Source organism: Monopterus albus, unplaced genomic scaffold (genome assembly GCF_001952655.1).
Source record: "Monopterus albus unplaced genomic scaffold, M_albus_1.0 scaffold405.1, whole genome shotgun sequence".
Taxonomy (NCBI): Eukaryota; Metazoa; Chordata; class Actinopteri; order Synbranchiformes; family Synbranchidae; genus Monopterus; species Monopterus albus.
The window spans coordinates 477887-504005 of NW_018128285.1; the positions used below are offsets into that span (position 1 = coordinate 477887).

Sequence of the window (26119 nt, forward strand, 5' to 3'; positions counted from 1 at the left end):
ACAAATTAGACCCACCTAACCTGCCTGTGTTCAGACTGTGAAGGAAACCAGATCACTGAGAAGAAAGGCACTGCTTCCCAACACTTGCATCTGATAAACTGCTGGGATTTAGATTCTTTGTCCTTTTTTTCCTGTTTTTGTCTGTTGATGCTTTTTTGACTCACCACACTCAGAGCTAGGCATTTGTTTATGACATACTGTAGTTGACAACCAGATGGTCAGTCTGTTCTGTAAAGGGGAAGTTATGAAGTTCTAGCTACAATCATACAGGCAGATAAAATTTCACAGTAGTCTAAATATATACACAATGCTGTCATAGCTTATCATTTCTGGTAAAGATTTAAGGAACTTTAACCAAACCCTGCCAAGTAGGGTTAATGTGACTCCATAAAACAGTTAATACAGCCAAGGAGTGCTTTTAATGGTAGAAAGTTTTTCTTTACTGGTTTGTAGGTCTGCCTGTCTGTTTGTGCTGCAGCCAGTTTCTTTTGTGGTTTAAGCGAGGGTGTCGTGACACTTTGTGCAGTCGCTCTGAAACACCACGCCAGGAAGTGAACTGGGCTGAAGCAGAGCTGTGCAGGGCTCAAACCACTGATGACACGGACACACAGAGAGGAGCTACATAGCTGATGCAGCTCTCCATGGGTAAGCTGGATCTAAATTTACAAACAGTTTATACAAGATGTGCACTTTATCAACTGCTTTTCAAAGGATATGTTAAAACATGGATGCAATGTTGCTAGGTTTGTTTTATCAGAAGGAGAGCGCCACACACAGCAAGATCATGCTTTCTGTGTTGCATGCTTTTACAGTTCATATAGTATGGTTGCTTTTAAAGGATGAATTTCAACAGATTTGCATCATTCTACATCTTTCTGTAGTTCAAATTATTACCATAAAGCTGTAATTACAAAGTATAATTATAAGCATAACTTATTATCTGAATTTTTGTTTTAAAGATATGAGTTTTGTTTTGTGTAGTGCAATGACTGTTACACAGTTTACCCTTAGCCTAGTTGCTATGTACAGTGCAGATTTCTTAGAACTGTCTGAAACTGTGGGTTCTTGACAAAAATAATTACTGTGGCTGGCAGATTTTATAAGCTCTACCTACTCAGCTAGGCTAATTAACATTAACTCTGTGAGCTGGGTGAAAACTCTCACTGTGACATCAGTCAACTTTAAAGTTATAAATGTTTCTCAGACCTTTGATATACAGTACTGTAGGAGCATCTGGGGTCAGTGTTGCACCAGCTTCCCCGGTGGATGTGTTAGGCTTGAACAGGGCTTTTAAAAACTTTACCTCCCCAACTAATGGTACAGTATAGTTACCTAATGATATGCCAATACTTAGCCTTGGAAGTACAGCTGTTAACCACTCAGCTGAAATTACAGCAGGCAAACACAGTTTCATCTGTTTTTTTTTTTTGTGTGTGTGTTTTACAAAGGTGACCACCCAAACTCTTCACACACTAATACATTTCCCCTTTTCAGCAGGCGAGAATTCAAATTCTGCTTGCAAAGATAAGACTGGACAATCACTACTGAAGGAGTTTAATTTTGAACTTCAGATTATTTCATATTTTTGCACACATTTACCATACTGTGATCTTTACATCACTATCACAAAATATCCTTATTAATAACCCTACTGAAGTGTACAGCTTGTTTATTGTATCAGTTACTCTCATGTTAATGTTGAAAGTATACCGGCTTTTAGTGTTAGTGTACACCAATACTTCAGTTTGAAGCCATGTTCCGCTGGTGGTAGCTCCACTGCGGGGTCACGCTACAGTGGTGTGTAGATCTGCTTTTCTCCTTTTCATGTTTTTCATTGACTAGTTTGTGGTGAGAAGGTTTTATTTTTTGTTACATCTGAACACACAATGAATGTGAAATATTTAGTGGTACACTACTGTAGGCCTTTTTCCCTCAGTGAAAGTTAAGTGCATTTAACTCAGTAAACTCTACTGGTCTGGTAGTGTTCTTAATACAATTCAGAACAATTTGGAACATGTACATTTATTCATGACCTTTGAGATCAGTATGTGTAACACAGTGGGCAGCACTAATACTTAAGTATCCCATTTTATAATTTTTCAACATAATGAATCCCTCCAGCTTGTCCTGCTGTTAAGCTGTTGTCTCTCTTCACAAGTATGAAGGATGTATTTCAACTTGGGCTTGATGCACTGAAAAAAAAGATTTGTTGGATTTACTTGATTGTAATGTGTACATCGGTCCCACACAATGATAATGTGTAAAACCAACATAATTTTCTTCTGGGGTTAACTTGTTTGAATTATGTTAACAGAGGAAATATGAATGAATTGCGTTGCATATACTAGCATAATTTGTGTAAATCCAAAGACCCGGTGTTTCCTTTTTTTCAGTGTGAAAGAAAGCCATTCCAACTTTAAGAAATACAGTTAAATGAAACATTTCTTCAAAGCAAAGGTATAATAGCTGACAAAATGTCAGATACAACAAGTATCTTAGTACATTCAAATCAGAGTATCTGTAAATTACTGTACAGAAAGTGCATGAGCACAGTTACGCCTATGTGATGCTTGATAATGGCCCAAACCAACATGTGAAATTTCAGAGCACTACAATTGCATGTTTTATCCTAAGTTGGTTATTATAGTGGAATATGCTGAATTTTATTCTGGCCTAGTTTGACAGCTTCGAAGACATGTCTGTAATGTGAAGCTTTTCCATATACAAGTGTAAACATGGTGGAGCTAAGAGGAACAAGGTAGCCTATTATCTCATATCCATCTCACAAATTAACTTTTTGTTTATGAAACTATGGATTGTGCTGTCAGGTGAAACTGCAGTGTCAGTTTGTGGCACACCTTATGTTTTACATCATGCACTTCATGAAAATTGCTAAGCTGTAAGTGGAGAGAGTCAGTCTTAGCCAAGTCACAATAAAAATTTATGACTATGATGACATAATGGGACCAAGTGAACACTTCAAATGGAATTATGTATTATGTAGGCATTGTGATCTCATATAAATTGAATAGGCAAGGAGAGAATACAGGGTGCAAAGAGAGAAACAGAGTTTAAAAAAAAGGAGTCAGTGATCAGGTGAATTGGAACAGAAAAAAGAAAATGGAACTAAATAGCCAACGAAACTGAATCCTGTCAGTCAGTGACTTTTCTCTGTCACCTCTGTGGTCACTCTCGTGTTCAGTGTTCAGAGCATAGACTTGGAGGGCTCATAACCACTTCCTGTCACCATGCAAAAGTGAAGCCAAAATAATGTGAATATAGGGGCTGCAATCTTGTTTTTCTGATGCATTTTGCAACCATATATATATATATATATAGAGAGAGAGAGAGAGAGAGAGAAATCACTGCCAGTTGTTACAGATTTCTAATTTCAGATACATTACATTTATCTTTTTTAGTTTGATCAGAGGCAATGTGTAGCTATTCTAGCATTCTGCATAGTTAATCACACGCTTCAGGAATAACTTTCTCAAATACAGTCTCAGCTGCTGTGAGTACCTTCTCTGCCATTTCTCACATAACCTGCCTGGCTTTGTGAGAGATTCTTGGCTCATGCATTGCGTGCACAGGCAGAGTGCACACAAGTGGTAATTTAGATTGACAGGCAGGTAGGCTATCCAATGGTTTTGCTTGGGATGAATGAAATGCTGCTGCCACAGGTGACAGATTTTTTTTCTTTATGTTGCATTTAATGTATTCGTTATCATCAGGATGAAAAGAGAATTTCAAGAAAATGTCACAATAAATGCTTCTGGAATGAATCGCCAACACTACCTTTGAAGGGAGTTTTTAGGATGTTTGGTCTGTAAACAAGATAAGCCAGATCTGTGCAGAACTGATCACTGTCCATTGCCACACAATTCATGCTGGTTAGTTTTTTGTCTGACTTGAGATTGACCTGCTCTGATGTAATGCAGGCAACAGTATTTTCATAAGATCAAGGCAGCTGCAGCTTTTGGAGCCAGATGCTGCAGTTGCTCTCCACTGACTGCAAGAGCTCAGGGCATGATGGGAAACATCTGGCACTCGCCTAGTCTCAGGGTTGAATGGTTTAGATTTTAGATCAACATACATTTTATAGAAACTTTTCATTTGTTGTCTAATGAAAGAGATTTTGATCTGTTAGTCTGTTAACGAAATGAATGTGGTGGATTTTATCAGTCAGATAATATTACACATTGTTCTGATAGACTGCAGACAGTCCTGTGATAGTTCTACACTACAATATTATTCATTTAGTCTGACGCAGAAACAGGTGGTAGGCAGGATGTGAAGATTCTTAAAATAACAACTGTACAAAATCTGTGGGAGTATAACCTGACAGATCAACAATGAGAACTTGTATCTTGTGTTTCTGTGTATGTTCCTGTATAGACCATAAAGACTGGTGGCAAGCTTTACCTTTACTGCTGCTTTCTGTCACCTTCCCCTGCTGCTGCCACCTGCTGTTGTCTGCTTTCCAGATGGGGAGCTGTGCATCGCAAATGAGCTCATTTATTGAGTAGGAAGTGGGAAGAGTTATTCCAGGTATTTAGTGTCCTAAAAATAAAACCAGCCTCATGTTGTATGCAAACAATGTTAGGTTACAGTTGGAGCACTTCAAGGCTTCACTAGACATGAAACACTCCTAGCTGAATAATCAGTACAAACGTTTAAAAAAAAAATCAGGTTCTTTGGGAAAAAGTCAAAGGCTGTGTGCATAACATCTGAAGGCAAAAGAACCAACTCCAAATCCCAAGAAGCATTTCAGTTACTGTAGATTTAGATAAAGTCACCTACAACAATGCATTCTGAATTTATTTTACAGTATAAGGAGAAGAAAAGTGTAAAGTGTGTACAAGAACATAGGGAAGTTGCAGAACCACTTGAGCACTTGCAGCACAGTAACACACTTAAGTGTTTACAAACTAGAAGGTAGCACGGAACAGGAACAAACACATTTAGGGTCATATTCATGATGTATGTATACATGCGCTCGACCTCTGTATTGTTCCAGTTTTAAGGGATGGAAAGTCCCACTTTGTCGGTCCAAGTATGTGAGACAAGTGTGTGTGTAATAGTGTGGGTTGCATACAGCAGCCAATCACATACTAGCTGTGCAGAAGCAGGAAGGAACATGCTTTAGCCGGTCAACCAGTGAGAAGCCAGGGCTGGAGGAGGAGGAGGCCCCTTCAGGAAATGACTGGTGGTGTACCAAGAGTTCAGACCCCCAACAGACTTCCTAATCAACACAACTAACTCTTCTATTTGCTTCTTCTCTATACTTTTACTGTCAGCCCCCATTAATCCATCTTTCTATTTATTTTCCACCTTTTTTCACTCATCTGTGTTCTGCTTCTGTTCTTCCAAATCTAACCTCTCCTCTTACTTCAAATCGGTGACCATTCTAGTCTCGGCCCATCCGAGCGTACATCCGTGCTTCTTCCTTCCAAGTGGCTTAAAAGTATGCTGGTATACTGTGCTGTGCTACCGCCGTCATGTCTGCTGACATGTTCGCTCCGTCCGTGAGGAAGAAATCATTTGCACGGTGCTCCAAGCCGAGCACCAAGATGTGTATTCGGGAACAGAGGGATTTCATGTAAGTTTAGACTTTGCCTTCATTCTGCTGAGCCTAGCACACTTATGTTGTTGACTTCAGCTTATACTTCTTCTTATCTCTTTACATCCGCTTTTTGTTACTTATTACATGGATGTATTCTCAGATGAGGTCGCTGGAGGCTTTACTTATCTGCCCTGGTTGAGTGACCAGTGAAGGGATATCTTGTGACGTGTCTGTCTTTATCTGGTTTCATTTTCTGGTTGTGTTTATTAACATGGGTATCAGGAGTGCTTTTCAAAACCATTCAGTAGAAGGTTTATGTCCGCTGCTTTGGTTGTTTGATTTGATCGTTTTTCCCTCTTTACAAGTGGTAAATGAAGCAACTAAGAGATTTCACCTTAACATTGTCTTTGCTTGTTGACTGGAGTTTGAAAGTTGCAGATTTAAGTTGGAGAGGCTCATCATTGCAGTTATTTTTACCTTCTCACATTACACTTTTATTCACATTTAAATTTTGGTGCTGTTATCTAAATGTGTTCGCTTCTGCACCTCCGGTTTCTGTAGCAGCACCTTTCAGTCTACACTACTGAGAACAATCAGGAAGTCCGACGTAAACTTACAGTATGCATTTTCTCATGAAACCACTTCAGCTCAGCATGAGCAATTTCCATTTCACGTAGGCTGAAGAGCAACAGCTACACTACAGGATGAGTGACGCATCATGTACCTTCAACACTCACTCATTTTATATGCTGTCAAAAAGTAAAACATGTAAAAGAAAAAACAGCTCCACTGAAAGTCAGCAGGGGGAAATAAAGTTGGTTTTATTTGACTTAACCTTTTCCTTAAAAATATATTTTATTGGCAGAATGAAGAAATGGTTTGGCCTTATAAACATCAAATGTCTAGAATTTAAAACAGCAGAGCAAAATGCAGAATGAAGCACAATACTGTGTTGTTACAGTTTACTGAATGGAGCCTGATTACAGAAGCTGAATATGATGTAATGACAAAAATCATTATTACACACATATACAAGTGGGCTGTGCAGCAGATCACGTCCTATTTTAGAATGTGTCAGATGTTAGTCTGCTTATTGTGGCCTAACCACACTGTAAATGAATTACAGTAATGCTCTGCTCCGTTTTACACCTCTAAAAATGAGGTTGCATGGCTGAGATGTAAGAGTCAATGGTGCAATGGTGGCTGAAGGCCTCAGGTTGTAAAAGTAGAAGAACCGAATCCACAGTGTGGAACTGTTACCAGTAAGAACTGCATTCGAAACCAACTTCAGTAAATTATAAAGGTATTAACAGCTAAAAGTACTTTCCTGTGACTGATAAACTAATATAATATTATGAATCTGTTACTGCTGAGTGGGGGGGACTTTATATATGGTTTAGTAGTTTAGTCCAACGATTGGGTTGACACATCCCCAAAGGGTCACGAGATAAATCTGGGAGTCATGACATGATTAGTGGAAAACTAGTTTCACCTTTTAAAAGTTTATCTGTTGGGGACATCAGTCGAGTAGTGAATGCTGTAGGTAAAAATATATTTGCTGTATATTAAGGTTTGCCTCTGAAATGTATTGGACCAGACCTGTCCAGGGTGTATCCCACCTCTCGCCCAGCATGAGCTGGGATTGGCTCCAGCCCACTGCGACCCTGTTTAGGATGCGAGGTATAGATGACAGATGGATAGATGCATTGGACTATAACAATAAAGAAGCATAAAACTGATGTATGCAAATAAAGTAGAAGCACCTATCTCAGCTGAAGAGCCTTTTAGCAAATGTGCTTTGTTACTTTCATCACTGCAGCAGGGGCAGAGAAAAAAGCAGTATGTAGTGCAGATGAAAAATGACACTGCTGGGAGTTCACAGCAGTGTTTCTCTTGAGAGAGACCAACATTTTGTCATTTTGAGCAGAGAGTAGATATCTGTAAAACCATCAAAATCCACCGAGGTTTGTGTAGAAAATGTTGTACAGGAAGACCAAATCCTGGTGTGATGTAAATGGGCTTGGTTTGGTTCAGTTTGGATCTGCTTTTAATTATTTAAATTCAGCACTGGACTCAAAACAAAGCCAAATCTATGAGTGGTTATTTTTTCTCTACAGAAACAGATATTTTTAATTTTCCAGAGTCCGTAATGTATGTCAGTTTGTGCTGCAGTAATTCCACAGCAGGGTTTGTGTCAGATACAAGAAATGAAAGTGCAACATTTACTGGAAACGTGCTCTCATTTTTGACCCTGTTGAGGAAAAGAAGGAGGGTGGGCATGCGGTCAGAGCAAAATTTCAGTGTGTGTTCTCTCTCTTCCTGCCTCTTACCTCTCTTTGAACAGACACACAGTTACAGTACAATTTTTAATCTTTGAGAAGTCACAGTGAAAAACTTGTGCAGTGTATACTGTATGTGCATATGTCTGTGTGGTAGTCTAGAGAGGAATCCTTTTGCAGCTGGTGTGGAAGTGTAATGTTGGTGCGTTTCCTGTGGAGTGTCATTGACATAATTGGACACAGAAAGTGATGATGCATAGCAGAAGGCACAGGTAGAGAAAAGCAGATCTAGTCGTACTATTTCAGCTTTCTATGAGCCCACTGCTGCAGATGGGTTTGTAAACTAAAGTATGGTATTCACTTTCTGTTCTGCTTTTGTCACTTTGTGAAGCTGAAACAGTACCAAACAATCCTGCACCACATCGGTCACTAGTACTCACTTTATAATCAGAATCAGGATCAGAATGTGCTGTATTGGCCAGGTGTGTCAGACACATGAGGAATTTGACTCTGGTACATCGGCTCTCATTTACATATTTCCATGCAAGGGGCAAGTAAACAGTAAAGCAGCATAAGGCTGTGTAATATAACAAAATAAACAGTATTAACAAGCAACAAACAGTGCAAACAATGCAAAATAAGCAGTATAGACAATCGTTCTTGGGCCTTCACTGTGTAAAAATCATATAGCACCATACTGCACATGTATAAAGGTATAAATCTCACACAGAAAGAATCCAGAGGGCACCAGTAGCACCAGGCGCTCGTACAGTACTAAAGGTATTTACATACCAAATGCAAATTTACATGCAAAAATATTGCATCTTGGACACCAGTGATGTAATACTGTTTAATGGTAAAAACCATGTGGAGTTATGGCAGACATCAAAGAATAGCACAACTGTGGTGACTGAGTCTTTTGTGAAAATCTTTTTATCATTTTGTCTCGGTGACACTTTCCAATGGACGATTGAGGCACATAAACTTTTCATGTCTTCATCAGCAAATTGGTCTGCGCTCAGTATGCAGCGGCAGTCAGGTTAATGAGGATTCTTGAAGGCATTATGTTGCAATAATGAAAACAGGGTATTTATTAGTATATAACAGGCTAATATTGCATTATGGTAGTAAAATTATTTATAGAGTTCATCAATACTCAAAGATTATATCTATCAAAAAGAAGAAATCCAACTACAGTACACCATAGTGGAAAAGGACACATTCCAGGCTGTAGATACATCTGTTTAAACTTTGCCCTGAGTTTGTATTTCATGTCCTGTGTTCACTTTCATGCATTAAAGTTGCAAGGAACATGTGATACTGAAGCAGTAGAAGAACCGCTGTGGTCATTGTCATAGGTGGTGTGTACAGCTGCATCTGTTTCCCAGGCAGGGTGGACATTTCTCTGAATCTGCTGCACCTGGGGCAGTGGTTAACCTATAACCTTTTCATTTGCGACACACACTGCGCTCGCTGTGCATCAAGAGCATTGGTTAGCCACACAATTTTGTTGCAAATAGCTGGCAGTCATTGGAATATGTGCTGCATCAAAGTTATTGCTCAATATGTACACATGAAAATTTGAAATTTATTTTTGGTCCATAAATAATTACGTAAACGGTTAGGCTGTGCATTAGAAAAGCAATTACCCCTAATAAAACAGTGCAACAGACGGTGATACAGCAAGTGCCCAGCACATCTTCTGTGTGTAAAAACAGGTGCCAGTGTGTAAATGTACTCCCAAAAATACCATTAGAATTGACCATCCATCATAATTGGGATGTAAAGGCTGTGGCCTGGATGCCAGAATTTAATTCTGATTAAAAAAAAAAGAAAACACATCATTATTTATCATTGTATGTCTCATCTCTATTAGTGAATCTAAATGTGATTTTCAGTAGAGTTAGTACACATATTATTACCCTACAGACATACACCTTAACATTGTGTATAACAATAGTGTAATGTAACCCAGTAAATGTCTTTAAAAAGTCAGCGTCAACCAGTTTAACGTAAATATCTGAACGTCTTCAGACAAGTAAATCACCAAACTCTGCCTGGGATAGCTGCTTTGCAGAAGCACACATGCGCACACAATCAAATTCCCAGTATGAGGAAGTATTTGAATTCACAATTATATCACTTATCCAGTACAAGTCTTTGTCTGACCCTTAGCTTTGTCAGCAGTATTTATGGTTTCTTTTTTTTTGCCCTGTGTGTTGCCTTTCAGGCAAGAGCTGAAGGTAGAGCTTGTGAAGGACAATGTGTAAGTTTTCTCATTATCCCACTGCATTTTCAGTGTTAATTTCTATTAATTTCTACAATTATATTCTGTCCCATAAAACTGGGAGCTGTCTATATAACACTGTTCATGTAATATGGATATTAACACTCAAACTAAAGGCAAATATGAGAAATAAAACATCATGAATGTTTCATTTCAAATTCAGTATCCAGAGATAAATCAACAAAATATGTCCTGATATTTATAGTAATACTGAATAGTACATACATTTGAAAATTGTCATGTGGTAATGAGGAAATGTAATAGGAATACTGCCCAGTGCTGTGATACATCAGGGGCTTTCCATCTCACAGAGCACATTCAGTTTAGTTTCTGTTTGCCACACAAAGACTTTGTGGTCTGTGTGTTTTTGCACGTCCAGTACAAACATACTCCTTCTTTGTTAGATAAGTGGTTTACAGATTTGTTACAGATAAGAGGTTATCAGAAGAACACATTCTCAAAGGACAATATGTCAATATGTGACAGCAATATGAAGTCAAAACGGATGCATACTGTATGTGTAAAGACTAGTTGGACATGTTGTCAGCAACTGACGTGCTGTAGTCAAGCAGTTTCCTCTGTGTCTTCTCATAATTCATCCATCATCATTTTGAGGTTTAAAGTAATCTGCACCTTTACATCCTCTGGTTATAGTTTGGGAGCAGACAGTGAACATAGCTGAACAGACACAAGCTTCCACACTGGTTTTGAACATGCCTGCTGCAGATTGCGGAGTTGAAGCTCTTCTGATCCTGTGTCATTTCACCTGTAGTCGATTTGACTGCCTGTTCTATACCTTTTCCATAAAATAATGTCAACGTCACTGAAAAGCCCTGAGAAGTTACAATGTCAAAATGAAAACCAGTTTAAATCTCATTATTTTTCAGTGTGTGTGTGTGTGTGTGTGTCCAGGGAGGAAATATGTTTGAATGAGTCTGGTATGTGAGCAGTTCCTTTGTGTCCCTTCCTGTCAAACAGCAGTGCTCCAATTAAAATGCAGCTGTAAATGCAATACATGGCTCACCCAACAGGGGACAAGAGTTACTGGCCTATGGTCTTAATCAGGTCATGTGATTTGTCCAGTAAAAATGAAAATTGCTGCAAAAGAGGCTAAATCATCACCAATAAAAGAAAAAAAGAAATGTGTGTTTGCCATATCATACAGATGCCTGTGAACACAAACAACTTTGCACAGCTTGATTTATTTATTTATTTGTTTGTTTGGTTATTTATTTATTTATTGACACTGAAAACTGTCCTACTGTATGTAACAAAGACTTCAGAGTAGCATGACAGTACAGTATTTGCATTAGTGTCTGTATCAGGAATACATGAAATAACACTTGCATTTGTGTTGCATTACAAAACTTAGGATGCCACATTTTGCTGCGCAAGTACGCGCTAAAACCCTCCTTGGAACCATTTGCGGCTGCGTACAGTCTGAAAGAAACCTTAGAGGTAATCACGGTAGGCCAAGTAAATGTGACATGTGGAAAGAGCCACTTGGCATCTTCCTATGTTAGGGGCTTCATGTTGCCATAAGAGGAAACGAATTTGTTCCATTCAACACTCTCATTCTGAATGATCTGAGAAACAAAGTGAATCTACAGGATCTCATTCTGGGGGGGGAACATTGTGCACATGATACCAGGATACCTCTTCTTCTTCTGCTTCCTGATCCAGAGTTTCCTCCTCTGTCTGAGGAAAAGGAAATACTGTTGAAACCTACAAATTTAAGCCATTTCCTAAAGAAAACATGAAAATGTTGAGTGCCCTGTCATGTGATGTTGCGCTTTGTCTGCTGCCTGTGTCTGGGCCTCAGGAAATCCTCATAAAGATAATAAGTGGCTGGTGAACTCTGATCTCACTCAGACCGAGATGAGGTTTAGTTAAGTGTCTAATCAGCTGGTTATCACTACACAATGACACAATGACCTTACTATGTTTTCTTAGACGTTCTCACATACACATGCACAGAAGTAGAGGGCACTCAGAGGACAGAAACAAGTACCGGCCCCACCCTGGTGATTTACTGTGTCTAGGTCAGTCAGGTTTTATTCATGTTTTATCAGCTTCATTTTCCTTCCTTTCTCAGTTTTTTTATGCTTAAAATAGTTTTCTTTTTTTTTTCTTTTTTTTTTTTTTTAGGAGTGACATGCTTTTAGCCCACAGGGTTTTAACAGAAGGTACTTAAGTCAAAATGAGAGTGCTTTAGTTGAACATTTTCTAAGAGGCATGTAAGGACAGCGACATTAATTGGTTTGTCAATAATGTGGTCAAATTATAGACGACTCCTGGCCAGATGCATGAAATGTCAGATGTTCATTGCCTAAAGTGTGTTTTACAGAATTATTTGGATGTCTATTACCACAGTCATTTTTAACTTGGTTAACTTTTTCATTTCTCAGAACTAAAATTCAGTTCAATCATGAATTTTAGTCTGGATCAAGCTTGAAATAACACCAAATCCTACGCTCTTTATAATGCAACGCAACCTTTGTTAAAAGCTCCCTGCCTGGTAAATGCTCATGTCTGTCAAACTCCACCTCTTCTTCCAAGCTCAAATTGAGGTTATTCAAACTGGTTATTTTCTTAGACTAGACAAAGCTCCTCCACAGAAACAGAAGACAATATATAACTGTTTTCACAGGCAAAGTAGTAACGCCTATGTTTAGGCTTCAAACAAGATTCTTGTCAGATCTTCTAACAGAGTCTGAAAACCACTTTTCCGACAATGGAATCAAAGGTCCTATGTCTGATAACTACTGTAAATTTCCAAAACAAACTCTATTTCCATTCTTTACGAAAGTCTTTCCATCTCTTTTGACGTTTACAAGCGAGTCCAACACTGTGAATGCCTTCAAAGAAATGCATAGCACCCCTAGGTTATCTATGACAGCTTTCTGTCAGTGCATCACACTGTCAGTGGAGTGCCATTTAAAACCAATTTGCCAGAAACTGTATTTTAATGGACATACTTCATATATTTGTGACATATGTGTTTAAGTACAGTGAGTACACAAACAACCAGTCCTGGAGTTTTCAACTCTAACACATACACTCTCTTTCTCTCCCTCTGAGGTCACTCGGTGCTGATGATAAACTGGAAGTTACATATACACAAATTAGAGGGTGAAGAAAATTACTTGGGATGTTTATTTGAACTTGGTCTCTCTCTCCCACACAAGTACACTCCCATTTCATGAAGCCTTGATCCTCAGTTAAAGGATGTTATGTGTTTCCTGTCTGAACTGATTGCATGTGTTGATGTGCAAATCTGTGTGCATCAGTGCACTATCTCACTTTGAGTGTGTTTATGAGAGAGGGAGCGCGAGGGAGATAGAAATCAGCAAAGGCATCAGAGAGAGAGATCTGAGGCAGCTTGAGTCCAGTCAACTGTTTTCAGTCTGTTTAGTGGCTCTTTAACGGACCTCCTGCCGACGGTAGCATCCGTGGTGTTAGCGTCTCTTGTCGGCCCGCTGAGGGGGAGTATTGCTGTTCAAAGCATCAACAGGAGGCTCAACAGTAGGTAGGCAACACTTGGCCAGGTCACAGCCAAATGTTAGACAGCTAGAAGATGACTTACTTGAGATTGAGAGAAATACTGGGCCACTTTGAAAATGATGTAATGAATTCTTGATGTTTTTCCCCACATTGATTTCAGTACTCTTCATACCACCTCCACTAGCTGGTGACATTAGCTATGAAAATCAAAAAGGGTTTCCTTTACAGCTCACTGGACAGAGCAAGGCTCCAACACTGAACCTAAATGGATCTCCAATTCACCAGGACCTGAGGAGTCCTCACTGGGTTACAAGGTCTTTTTTTCCATTAATAATGACATCTGTTGCATTAGTCTTAGTGAAAACAGCTGCAATTGTGGAAAAGCTCCTGCTTCAACTTAGTAGTCATGATAAGCACAGAACTCATCATACAGTAGCAAATTACTGATGACTATTGTACAGTACGTGCTAGATTTCTGGCATCACATGTTTTGAAAGCATGCAGAATTCACCACCAGTTCTTTCTTTTTGTATTGGTTTTGAGAAAGAGAAAGCTTCTGCAGGCATGGTGGTAGCAGCTGTGGTTCATAGCAGCAGTCATGTTGTGAAAATGACACTCAGAATTATGAAGCAGGTTGAGTTTGGTCTTTGGTGTCGGCAGATGTGTCTCAGAATGTCTAGGACTTTACATTTACACCTACATTCACAGAACTCCATATTAAAACTATGTTCAGCTCTGTAGGTCAAGAGACATGAATAGGAAAAATGTCTCATACCAAAGGGACCACTAAGTAGCTGATGTGGACTTGTAGTGATGGTGGGCAGACATTTGAGCAGCTCACGGCATTGAGAGGAAAGTACTTAATCTACAGGCCCTATGTGCTCGACTTGTGCCAACATTGTCTCAAAGGAGCATGATGTGACAACAGATCAGCCACAGTGCTGTAGTGGATGTACACCATACCTGTGAAAACTGTGGGTGTAAGCTGATCGCCACCTACAAACATTGTGTAGTAACACATGTGTTGCTCATTACAGTACTGCATCAGGGTGTGACACTTTTAGCTGCTACCATTGTAGATTAGGCCACATTATGCTGGTTTGCTCTTTGCCTGGGTGACAGTAGTATACTCAAACCAAATAACAAATGGCAAAGTATTATACAGTGATATGGTGATACATGATCTCTTTGCTGAATGTTTCACTTGTGCCATGAAACCGTGTTTTGCTACAGTATCTCAGTCTGCTGTACAGTTTCTCTCTTTACGGACAGAAATACTGTATATCGGAGCAGAATAACTTATTTATTGTCCAAAAAAATACTATGTGCTTTGGTTAAGATGAGCATCTTTCCTATTATTTATATTCAATGCTATTGCTGACCATAGAACATGGTGATTTTTACTGCTGAACAAAAAAAAATTTTTACGGCTGAACCAGATCCAGGTGCAGATCAGTTTTTAAAACGTCCCCTTGAAATTCCAAATCTCATTTTCAAGGGAGGCCTGGCCAAGACAGCAACAACACGGCTACAGAACAGTACAGAACACAATCACACATTCACATTCATTGTAAAATAGGCCAAAAGATTGCACTTCTTTGTTACTTTTTATTTGTACCTTTATTAGGAGAAAAGACTCCCTGAGTGTTTTCTAGCTGCTTCCCATCCAGGAAGGAGGTTTGGTAACAAACAGGTTTTGGGTTTGAGTCTTTTCTGATTCTTGTGTGTCTTCTTTATTCCGCAGAGTACAACAAAACATAATGCAGTATACAACAGCAGTGCCCTGATCGTCTCCTCTCACCTTCTCTCCCCTCCTTCTCCTCTCTTCTCCTGCAGAACCATGTCATTTCCAGAGGTGTGCTGGCCGTTGCCAATGCGAGCCATCGGAGCTCAGAACCTCCTCACCATGCCTGGAGGAGTGTCCATCGCAGGATACCTCCACAAAAAAGGAGGCAGCCAGTTCAGCATCATGAAATGTGAGTTCATAAGAACAATTTAAAAGTGGATGGATAGAGATAGGAGGAACATCTGCCTATATATAGTAATCTTCAGTGATATTCTCTTTATTGATCAAACAATGTCTCCACCTCAGAAGCATTCCTAGTATTTGTTGCCTGTCTTACAGGGCCACTGAGATACATTATCATCCACAAGGGCTGTGTGTACTACTTTAAGTCCAGTACCTCTCCTTCACCACAGGGGGCATTCTCTCTCAATGGCTACAACAGGTTTGTGGAACTTCATTAGAATTACTGCAAACTTGACAAATGTCCACTAAACTACAAAAAAATATTCCTTGTAGTTGTTATAGGTGTGCTAAGACACCTTGGTTATAACTGTACCTTCTTTAAATTGATATTGAAGTGACTCTACGTAGACTGCCTTTACACCATACAGTAGACTGTATATAATGATGGATGATGTGTCAGCTTCCTCGAAGTGAAGCCACTGCAGCTCGGTCACTACCGGTGGTTGGTTGCATTTATTTATTGATTGGCATTCAATTGATGATTGATTTGATTGGCAGTCTGATACTATGGCTCCACCTCTGGTCACTACAGTGCAGAATCTGACTGCCAAATATATCACAAAAGCAAGATGGCTGGCCCTGTATTCCTGACATTCTGGCTTACTTTGCATAGTGGCAGGAAGTGGTCATGTGTTGTCCATCTTTATATACACCCTGTGATTTGCGCACATTAGATCAAGATTTTCAAACGCTGGTCTAATGAGCCTGAAGCTTGTGTGCATGTTTAATGCTTACATTTGTCCACTTCCACAGAGTCATGAGAGCAGCAGAGGAGACAACATCCAACAATGTTTTTCCTTTTAAAATCATCCACTTCAGTAAGAAACACAGGACGTGGTTTTTCTCTGCAGCCAGTGAGGATGAGAGGAGGGTGAGAAGAGTTTAAGTTTGTAGTAAATGAAAAACTGGGCTTGGATTACAGTAGTGGTTTATAGTTTGTTTGTTTTTGTTACAATTTTATACATTGGCAAAAATGAAGCACTGTCCTGTGCAGCCAAATGTTTCTTGGTTAAAGGAAATGTCTGATATGCTGGGATACTCCCTTATATTCTCCCTATATTCTCTTAAACACACTGCTGCACAATTATTAGACAAGTGCGCATTTTGACCATATTGTTATTTTTATGCATGTTTTCCAATTCCAAACCATATGCCTAAGCTACTGAGGCATGACCACCGGACTATCAAAGGTTTTGTTGCAAATAGTCAACAGGGTTGCAAAAACGTGAGGAAAACAAACGAGGCAGATTAACAGCTAAAGACCTTTCATTTTTTTTTGTTTTTTTTTTCTTTAATTTGTAACCATCTGCAGCTGCATGACATGTTTAGCCTGGAGTGAAAGCACAGGAAGCGTTCAGCTTCTATCATAAGCAAAAGAATAAAGATACTCAAATACATTGCCTGATTTAAAATGTAAAAAAGTGTGTGACGCTGGAAACTTCTGAAAACCTACTTGCAGATACAAAGCTTAGTTATTCAGTTGTTGTTATAAATGTAAAAAAAAAAGCCGTTTCTGAGCTGTTGAAAGGCACATTTGATGAGGCTCGGACTGTTCCCGTGTATTCAGCCAAGGTGCTAAGTTAGGATAAACACCTCATGAAGCTAACATTGTGCTAATTGTACAGAGATTGATATCAGTCCCCTTATGGCTGCAAATAACAAAAATGTCTCTGTATTGTTCTGAAGAATTCTGGATAGTGGTACAAAAAGGTTTGCTTAGTTTTTGAGTGGGATTCTGATGTTAAACAGGTGTTCACCACAGGGAATAAAATAAACACAGGTGTGTACCAATATTTGAATTTCATATATACACAGATATTTATTGTTTTTTCTGTCTTACAGAAATGGATGCGATTCCTGCGGAGGGAGATAGATCACTATAATGACAGAAAAGAGGCCCAAATGCAAAGGTAACTTCATCAAATCACATCACATTTCACAACACACAAGTTTCATATACTCTGTGGATATCTTTAATACATAAATATTAGCGACATCTTAACTACTCAATCTATCTATCGGAATCTTTTTCTGCACATTGACTGTCACATGTCTATTTCTCTGTTGCCCTAGTGACTCAGATTTAGATGCCGACAGTTTCTATGGCACAATTGAGAAGCTCATGGATATTAAACATCCTGTCGATAATTTAGAAGATGGTAAGATCACCTTAATGAATACACGCACATAACTCACATGTCAAAACTGTGTGCCATTAAACTGTCATACATCTTATTTCTGTGTGTAGCTTATATTGAGGAGGAGGATGATGAAGATGAAGAAGACTATCTGAAGCCAGACAGCGACTGTCCGGTGCCAGGTGATGCTCACTGTTAATTATACAAACTAGAAATGCCTGGAAATTAAATACAAGATGAAGAGAAACTGACAAATAGAAGAAAATTTAGTGAAGAAAGTTGAAGATAATGCAGAGCACACATAAAAATTCTAAATATTTCTTAATCTTTAAATGTCATAATTTTTGGTTTTATAATAATTTGCTTAAAAATATATCCAGGAATGTTTTGGGGGGTTATTTAAATAGCTTGAAAACTGGGGGAAGGGAATCTCTTTTACATAGGAACTTGTTGAATTTTGTATATTTTGGTCATAATACAATTTCAGGGAAACTGTATAAAGAAACAGCAAAAGAAACTATAGTTAAAACAAGAAAAAGAGAGAAACTATATTTCGCGTTTTTGTATGTCCTGCACATATAGTGAATTGACAATAAAAATCTTTGATCTTTGGCCAGTCTGATTTTTTTTCTGTATCTTACACCTTCAGATCAGCCCATGGGACCACCCCCTTCCTACCCTCCTCCCCCAGTGCCAGTGGTGTCGCAGCTCCATCAAGACTCCAGTCCAGGTCTCCACAAATGTCTGCCTCCTATTCCACCACTACACAAAATACCAACGAGTTCTCTCTCCAAAAAACCCTTACCATCTGCTCCCTCGCTGTCCATACTAAAAGACGCCAGCAAGGGCCCATCTCCTCCGCTCCCCTTTGCTCCCCACCTGAAAAAACCCTCTCCACCTCTTCCTTCTGATAACCTAAATAAAACTCTTCCGAGCAGGGCGTCATCCCTGGAGGGGCCCAGAAATGACAAGAGAAACTGGAGACTTCTTCCAGCCACTCTGCCCATCTGTGAGCAATTAGAGACTAGGCTGGGCTTAAATGGTCCTGCCCACTGCTCTCTTAATGCTGTGGCCAACCATTCACTGGGCAACAACCACCAAAGAGAGATGAGCAACCACCGCAGCAAGCTGAACCCACCCTCTCCTCATTCCACAAACACTGGAGGAGCAGCTCGCAAACCTGTGATATCAAACTCCCTGTCCGTCAACCAGATGTCCTCCAGTTGCCCACCACCACCTGGCTACCCTCCGCTCTCTCCTATACTCAAAACTGGACTGCACAATAAGCCAGAGTTACCCAAACCTCCTCTGCCTGCTGTCAAACCCCAGCCTCCTGCCACCAAGCCCAAGCAGCCAGGATCCCTACTTCAGTGAGCCAAATTCAAACACACACACAAAAATCAAAACACAATATTTGTAAAAACAATCGAACACTTTAAGACATTCTCTTATTTACCATATCACCTTAAAAGTGTAATTTAGAATACTGATATCAGATTCATCTGTGTGCAGTCATTACAGAGTGTTTAGCCTAGCGTAGCACAAAGACTGGAAGCAAAGGGAAACTGTTAGCCTAGCTCTTATCAAACTGAAAAAATACACCTTTTAGCAACTCCAAAGGTGTCTGCTTCACATGTTGTAGCTTCTTTACTGAATAAATATGAAACTGGAAAAAAAAACGTTAAAGAAAAATATCATGCCAGAACATCAACAAAATAAAAATAATGACTCTGCAGTTAAAATTCCCCTTGAAAACAAGACCAAGGGGCAGGAATGAGTCCTCTGGGGAAAAAAAGTCAGGTTTAGGTTTGTTGACTAAAACATGCTTTCCCACCAGAAGAACCTCTCCAGAAGGCCAGAGTTTCCGAGACGAAGCGCCCTCAGAGTCCAGAAGGAAACAAGATTCACCCAAATATCGCAGAGGAGATGATTCTGACGAGGACTATGAGAATGTAAGAGAGACGTGACAAACTGATATCAAACTTCACTGCAGGCATCTGAATTACTGTGCTTTGGATAAGAAGTCATAATACAAATCAGTGTTGCTCTATTTTCATATTCTGATCTATTCGAACCACTGACACTTTTTGTCTTGTTCACTGAGCAAATAACTTATCCCCCCTTCATATGGTTTCAAGCATATGAAACACATTTTGGTCATTTAAATGCATGTCTACAGTGCAGTCACTGTATTTCAGGCTTTGTGAACATCATTCCATCCTGCCTCAACTGTAAATACATGTGGTGTTTCATTTCAAAGTAGGATAGTTAAAAAAAAAAAGCTACATTGGGCATTTTACAGATCAGCTATGAGTTTAAAGTAATACTGGTATATTTCTGTTTGTTTGCATCAGAAAACAATGTACTGGTTTGAAAATGAGTTGTGTGATCTCAAATAAGGCTCAGTGAGTTTTTGAACTGGTCAAATGATTTTCACAATGATTTTCAGAGCCAGTGGTAATAAATGAGCCTTTGTAAACTTGTGGAAAAACTCACACTCATTTTAAGATTATTGGAAAAAAATATACGTACTATTGGCCCACCTTTAACAGCTGGGAGGCCGGGCTAATATTTATACCTGTTATTAGGATGTGTGTGCTTATGTGGAACTTGTGTTGCAGTTGACAGATTTTAATTATTTATTTGTTTGTGTATGCTTTGAATTAGTCATCACATGTTGCAACATCATCATTATTGAAATAAATGTGTGTAGACCAGTTGTTGTTTTTTTCCAACTATCTTTTCTCCATTATCGATCAGAGTCATTACTCCAAAAACCATGTTGTCTACAGTTTGTTTAACCAACTGTTGCTCTCCACAGGTACAGCTGCCAGACTCGGTGTTCATCAACACGACTGAAACCAGCTTCGTAGAAAAGTATGAGACATATACTTTTTAGCATAGACCTGTAAACTGAAATAGCCTTTTAGCAAGCCAGAGCTATGGTGCTGTTTCTGCCTTCTACAGCTTTATCTCGCAGGCTTTATTGTTTGATTGACACTGACTTTATGTCTCTTGTTTATGACATACAGTATGTTTTATTAACACCAATTTAAATCTAAGTTAAATACATGGGAAGGAAAGAATACACACTTTTTTCAGTTATTTGCAGCAGCAGTTCATTACAGTTCATACCAATATAGTAATGTTAATTCGATAAATTAACAAAAAGAAAAATACATTAATTGTATCCTTTGCAAATGACTCCATATTTACTTCATCTACAATAACATTTGTTTATGCATGATAACCTGTAACCTGTGATGATGTTTGTACCTGCAGGTTATTCAGAGACAGTGAAAGCCAGCCACAGGATGGACTATACGGCATCAGGAACTCCGGAACCAAAACCTCCAAGGTAAAAGACTACAAAACACTGCTGTGGTCAGTTACTTCAAAATGAAAAGAATAATAAAATATCCTCTGAATTATAATGCAGCCTGAGAGGAAGACAACAACAAAATTATATCCTTTGAATACTACATTTTTTAAACAGTATCTCATCTCATGTTTAGTCACTGCTCTGTCAATGTTGTGTTTACCTGCTCTTTAATATTCACATCATGGTGTGAATCATGATTATTGTTGGGAAAACCAACTTCACTAGGTTTACAGTGAAGTTGCCAACATTTGATGTTTTGGGCTAATGTCCAGTAACATCACAAAGTCACATCCTTATCTCCATGTCCCTTCTTTATCCAGGTGCTAGTGGTTTGGGACATCAGTATAAGCAAAGCCAGAAACTACCGAATATTTGAAGAGGTAAGTAACCCAATGTTGTCTATTTGACTCTGTGTATAAAATTGTAATTATTTACAGTCCATTTTAAAAGTCTCCTATTCTCTGTGAATGTTTTGACAGGAGGACTGCATTTTTCTGGAAAGTGATGTGACCTTCAGCTCTCTGTCAGCTCTGATTGAACACTACTACAGCCACCCTCTTCCTCACCACGGCTCATTGTGCCTGCAGAAGCCCTACACAAAGACGCTGAGCATCTTATCGACACAGTCAATAAACAAACACAGTTGAAACTGATGGACACCAAAGCAGGAAAAAGGGGTAGCCCCGGCAAAGTGATCCTTGTCCACAGCACACGGAGATAAAGTCACTCCCACAGATTAAAGAACTGTCACAATGGATCACACCTCAGACTTTTCAGCGCAAAAGAGAAATGATGTGTTTTCACCTGCAGTTGCACCACAATGTATCATAAAGTTTCATGACAAGCAGCAAGGAGAGTAACTCTTAATTTAAATGCATAATGATAAATGGAACTTTATTTAACTTACTTTAAGACAAACTAGACTCCTATCCATACACAATAAGCAGTCATATTCCTCCTATGTGCAATTACTGTAAATACACATTTATTGTTAAAGCTTGTAGTTATGACAAAGATAAACCTTTCTAAAAATCTGGCAAACCTTTTAATGGACCAAATGTGTTGCTACTTTATTCAAACTGCAATATATTAAGCAAGGGTGAAATGAAAAAGTGATGAAGGACAGTCAGTTCGACCAGTCAGGGGCCTGTGATATAATTTATCCACAGAGGGGCGCTCTGACACAAAATGACAGCTAAAGATTATTCAGTTCAAGTTTAGGTCCAGATCCCTGTGGGATTCTAAGAATCTGTTTATGGTATTTGTATATCTGTCTCTATGTTTTTGTCCTCCCCAGCTACATATACGATTGGGTCAGTATATTAAGAAAACCTCTGAATATAATGCAGTCCAGTACAACACCACCTTTAACTACAACTTCAATAATACACATATAATTAAATTTATACATTTATGACAATTTCACCAAAAATTGAAACATTTTGAGCTTCATAAACACAGATGTTAAGAAGGAAGTGTTGTAATGAATTGCATACAATTATACAGGTGTAGATAATAAAGTGGCTGGTGAGTGTACGTGGCATTACAATCAGATGACTCATTCAGGAATCAGGCACAACAGCCTACTGTATATATAACACATGGTGTGCTATTATTTTGAAGGGTTTTTGCTTGATTAAATATTTAGGTAAGGATTTCACAAAATGTAAAATTTAACATTCCTTTTTTTTTGCAGTGTTTTTTACAGTATTATTGTCATCAGTCTCATCGAGGTTAATAGATTTTTGATATTAAATGATAACCACCCTGTGGAGGGTCTTCCATAACTGCTTGTTGTTCGAACTGAAATAACATTCAGTCCAACGTGTCATAAAGTTCAGTGGTAAGAGAGCATGGTGAATTCTGGGATACACTCACCTCTATATACTGCTCTATAGTGACACCTCTCAGACATGGACTACAGTGTGTGACATGTCCTAAAAGTATTCAATACCGCAAGTGTTGGTACTGGAACGGACTCGTGATCTCTTATCATCTTGTGTTCCCTAAGACGCTTTAAACATGTCCAGTTTCAGGGCCAAAGACATGTCATCATTTATCAGACAACAAATACTCTGAACCTTGAGTGTCAAAGGGGTGCGTGAACATTCAGCAGTTTTCTGGCTCTTCGTCAGGCTTTGTGCTTGTAAACTTTTCCTAATGTAACTACATACAAAATTTAAAAAGGCACAATTAAGAGCCTACAATATATTACTGAACATTTTTGTTCTCATCTGCCAAACTCTTGACATTTGTCAAATACAGCTTATACAGCACTGACTTTAATGTTATAGATCACTCTGTATTTATATGTATATGAAAAGTCTGTAAAAATGTAAATATATTGTTTTCTACAGAATTTATAAAGGATTACTTATAACTTCCAGTTGTTTTGTTTTCTTTATTTATTTATGCATCTAAACTTCAAGGTGGTCACTTTATGTGTAGTGTCCTGTAAAGAAAAGGTCACAGGTCACCTGTAAGACTTGAGCAAGACTAGTAACTCACCCACAGTACAGGTGCAGATGGGTGATATATAAACGGGCAAACCAGCACAAAGTGTCTCAGTAAGGTGTTGGGCCAGAGCAGCTTCAGTGCACTTTGGCATTGACTCTCCTCTGAACTCTGCTGGAGGGATGAACGCCATTCTACCAACAGATTTTCTCTCGTGGTGTTTTGATGATGGTAGTGGAGACTCTGTCTAACATGTCACTCCAGCATCTCCCATAGGTGTTCAACTTGGTTGAGATCTGGTGACTGTGAAGGCCACAGCATCTGATTCACATCATTTTCATACTCAGATCATTCAGTGACCTCTCATGTCCTATGGATGTGGGCACCGTCATCCTGGAAGAGACCACTCCCATCAGGACAGAGCTCAATTTAAGGTCCTACTTATTGTCTACAAGTCTCTCAATGGTCTAGGCCCAAAATATATCAGAGATATGTTTGCTGAGCATAGGTCTGGTAGGTGTCTCAGATCTGCAGGGACTGGTCAGCTAGAGTTCAGACTAAACAAGGTGAAAATGCTTTTAGCCATTACGCTGCCCACAGCTGGAACCTGCTCCCATTAGGACTTAGATCTGTCCTAACTGTAGCCACCTTTAAAACTAAACTAAAGACTATTCTTTTTCCACTGCTTTTAATCAGTTTCTTAATTCCACCCAATTCTGTACCTTAACTGCTTCTATTTTTACTTTTATTTTTCATCCATTACCCAGTGACCAACTGACTTCATTGTGCTGTTTAGCTGACTGCACAGACACTGATGTTTCAATGTTTCCGTAAGACAGTACACCCCCTCCGATGTTAAAGAAGAGGACATCCAGAGACGTCAGAAGGCAGAGCAGAGCAATGCTACAGCCTACCTGACATCACTAAATCCAGAGATGTCAGAAAGCAAGCAGACAACAGAGCAATGCCACAGCCTACCTGACATCACTACATCCAGAGAAGTCAGGAAGCAAGCAGACAGCATTACTATCCCCCTGCCACAGTACATTGTGATCCTACATCATTTCTATATTGGTCCCAGTATGTTAATTAATGTTTTTGTTAGCATACACTCAGAATATCTCCAGACACACACACAACCACCAGTCCCCAACCCCCAGCCCAGCCAGACAAGCAGGGGAGGGCGCATTTGGATGAGATGGCCAGTTGCTGTTGGCTGTCATGAATGTGGCTGTTTACAACCTATTGGTGGGTCTCCTTGTCAGTTATCAGGGTTATTTGCATGTTTTATGATCAAGTTGAAAGACGACACCCACCCGTGTTGCTGGGCAGACAGAATATTTAGAGCTGGAGACCAGTCTCCCCCTTCTCTTATTCCGAGCCAAAGGGGTGGACTGCGCACCCTGTCCAACAGGTTATGGGCCCAGGCAAGTCGGCGACGACGACGGCTAACAACTAGAAGTTTACCGCGACGTATTACACGGAGCTTCTACAGTGGAAATGGACCAACCTGGGGATAAGTAAATGGCAAAGTCACTAAAGGAAGTATTACACGAACGTCGGAAAAGTGAGTACCAGAACAAAGTATAATAAGACGCACTCGAAAATGGCGGGCAGAGGAGCATCAGGGCTAATGGCGCCACAGCTAATATTTGATGGGTCGGAAGACAAGTATGACTTATGGGAAGCAAGATTTCTCGGTCACTTACATATCTTAAAGTTAAAGGAAACAATCCTGCATGAACCTAGTGGAGCTAATGAAGAACAGTTGTCTGAAGACAGACAAAAGAATGCCGATTGCTATGCCGAGCTAATAAGATTGATCGATGACAAAAGTTTATCATTGATAAGACATGACGCTGCTGATAATGGTGGGAAAGCCCTGAAAATATTGAAAGAGCATTACTCGGGGAAAAGCAAGCCAAGGATAATAAGTCTTTACATTACATTACGTTATAGGCTCAATTTCATTATAAAAGCCTCGTCCGGTTCTTTCAAACCAGGAACTCACAAAGACGAAGTAGGCCACTTGGATTTTATACAAAATAACCGTGCTGGTTTATTCAAAGTTCACAGGTAAAATTGACATTACACGTCCAGATCTCTCCCACCACCAAACGTGCACGCAGGCAGCTTGGAGATGAAAGACCCTGAACCAAGAATGGCTATACAATTTAATAATTTGGATGAGCTAGCCCCATTCTACCCAGGCATACGTCAAGCCGAGACGTCACCTGATATGCCAGCTTGCAGCTGACCATAACAATAGTCAAAACATGAAGAAAGTCAAGGTGCGTGGCTGTTGATTTGTGGTGTGTATCTAGAACATTGTGACATGACATTTCACATTAAGAAAAATATTATCCTTACCATTACAGTTAATAATAACAATCATCTCTGCTAGCAGCCTTTGTCTGATTTAATTAACCTTGGCCTAGATGCAGTCTGCAAGCACATCAGAATAACTAAGCATTTAACAGCCT

General features: G+C 39.3%; 1 protein-coding gene across 3 annotated transcripts; it reads left to right on the forward strand.

The window, feature by feature from the left end:
- Window positions 1-575: 575 nt before the first annotated feature.
- Window positions 576-22565, forward strand: sh3bp2 (SH3-domain binding protein 2). Of its 3 annotated transcripts, none has more exons than XM_020586431.1 (13): window positions 576-645; window positions 15470-15609; window positions 15759-15861; window positions 16416-16533; window positions 17505-17572; window positions 17736-17821; window positions 17911-17982; window positions 18450-19170; window positions 19638-19752; window positions 20622-20677; window positions 21083-21158; window positions 21503-21562; window positions 21662-22565. In XM_020586431.1, the coding sequence occupies exons 2-13, from the start codon at window positions 15474-15476 to the stop codon at window positions 21827-21829; spliced, it is 1779 nt and encodes a 592-aa protein (XP_020442087.1). In that variant the 5' UTR covers window positions 576-645; window positions 15470-15473; the 3' UTR covers window positions 21830-22565. The 3 variants fall into 3 exon arrangements, with proteins under 3 accessions (XP_020442087.1, XP_020442085.1, XP_020442086.1); XM_020586429.1 differs by lacking the exon at window positions 576-645 and adding an exon at window positions 5242-5599; XM_020586430.1 differs by lacking the exon at window positions 576-645 and adding an exon at window positions 5242-5599 and having other exon boundaries at window positions 19641-19752.
- The last annotated feature ends 3554 nt before the right edge of the window (window positions 22566-26119 follow it).

Excerpts from the sequence above, each read along its gene's own strand:
- sh3bp2 (XM_020586429.1), top strand. The coding sequence starts at position 5,499 with ATGTCTGCTGACATGTTCGCTCCGTCCGTGAGGAAGAAATCATTTGCA. Across the intron at positions 15,610-15,758 it reads CCAGTTCAGCATCATGAAAT|GGCCACTGAGATACATTATC; the intron begins GTGAGTTCATAA and ends CCTGTCTTACAG. Across the intron at positions 16,534-17,504 it reads CCAGTGAGGATGAGAGGAGG|AAATGGATGCGATTCCTGCG; the intron begins GTGAGAAGAGTT and ends TCTGTCTTACAG.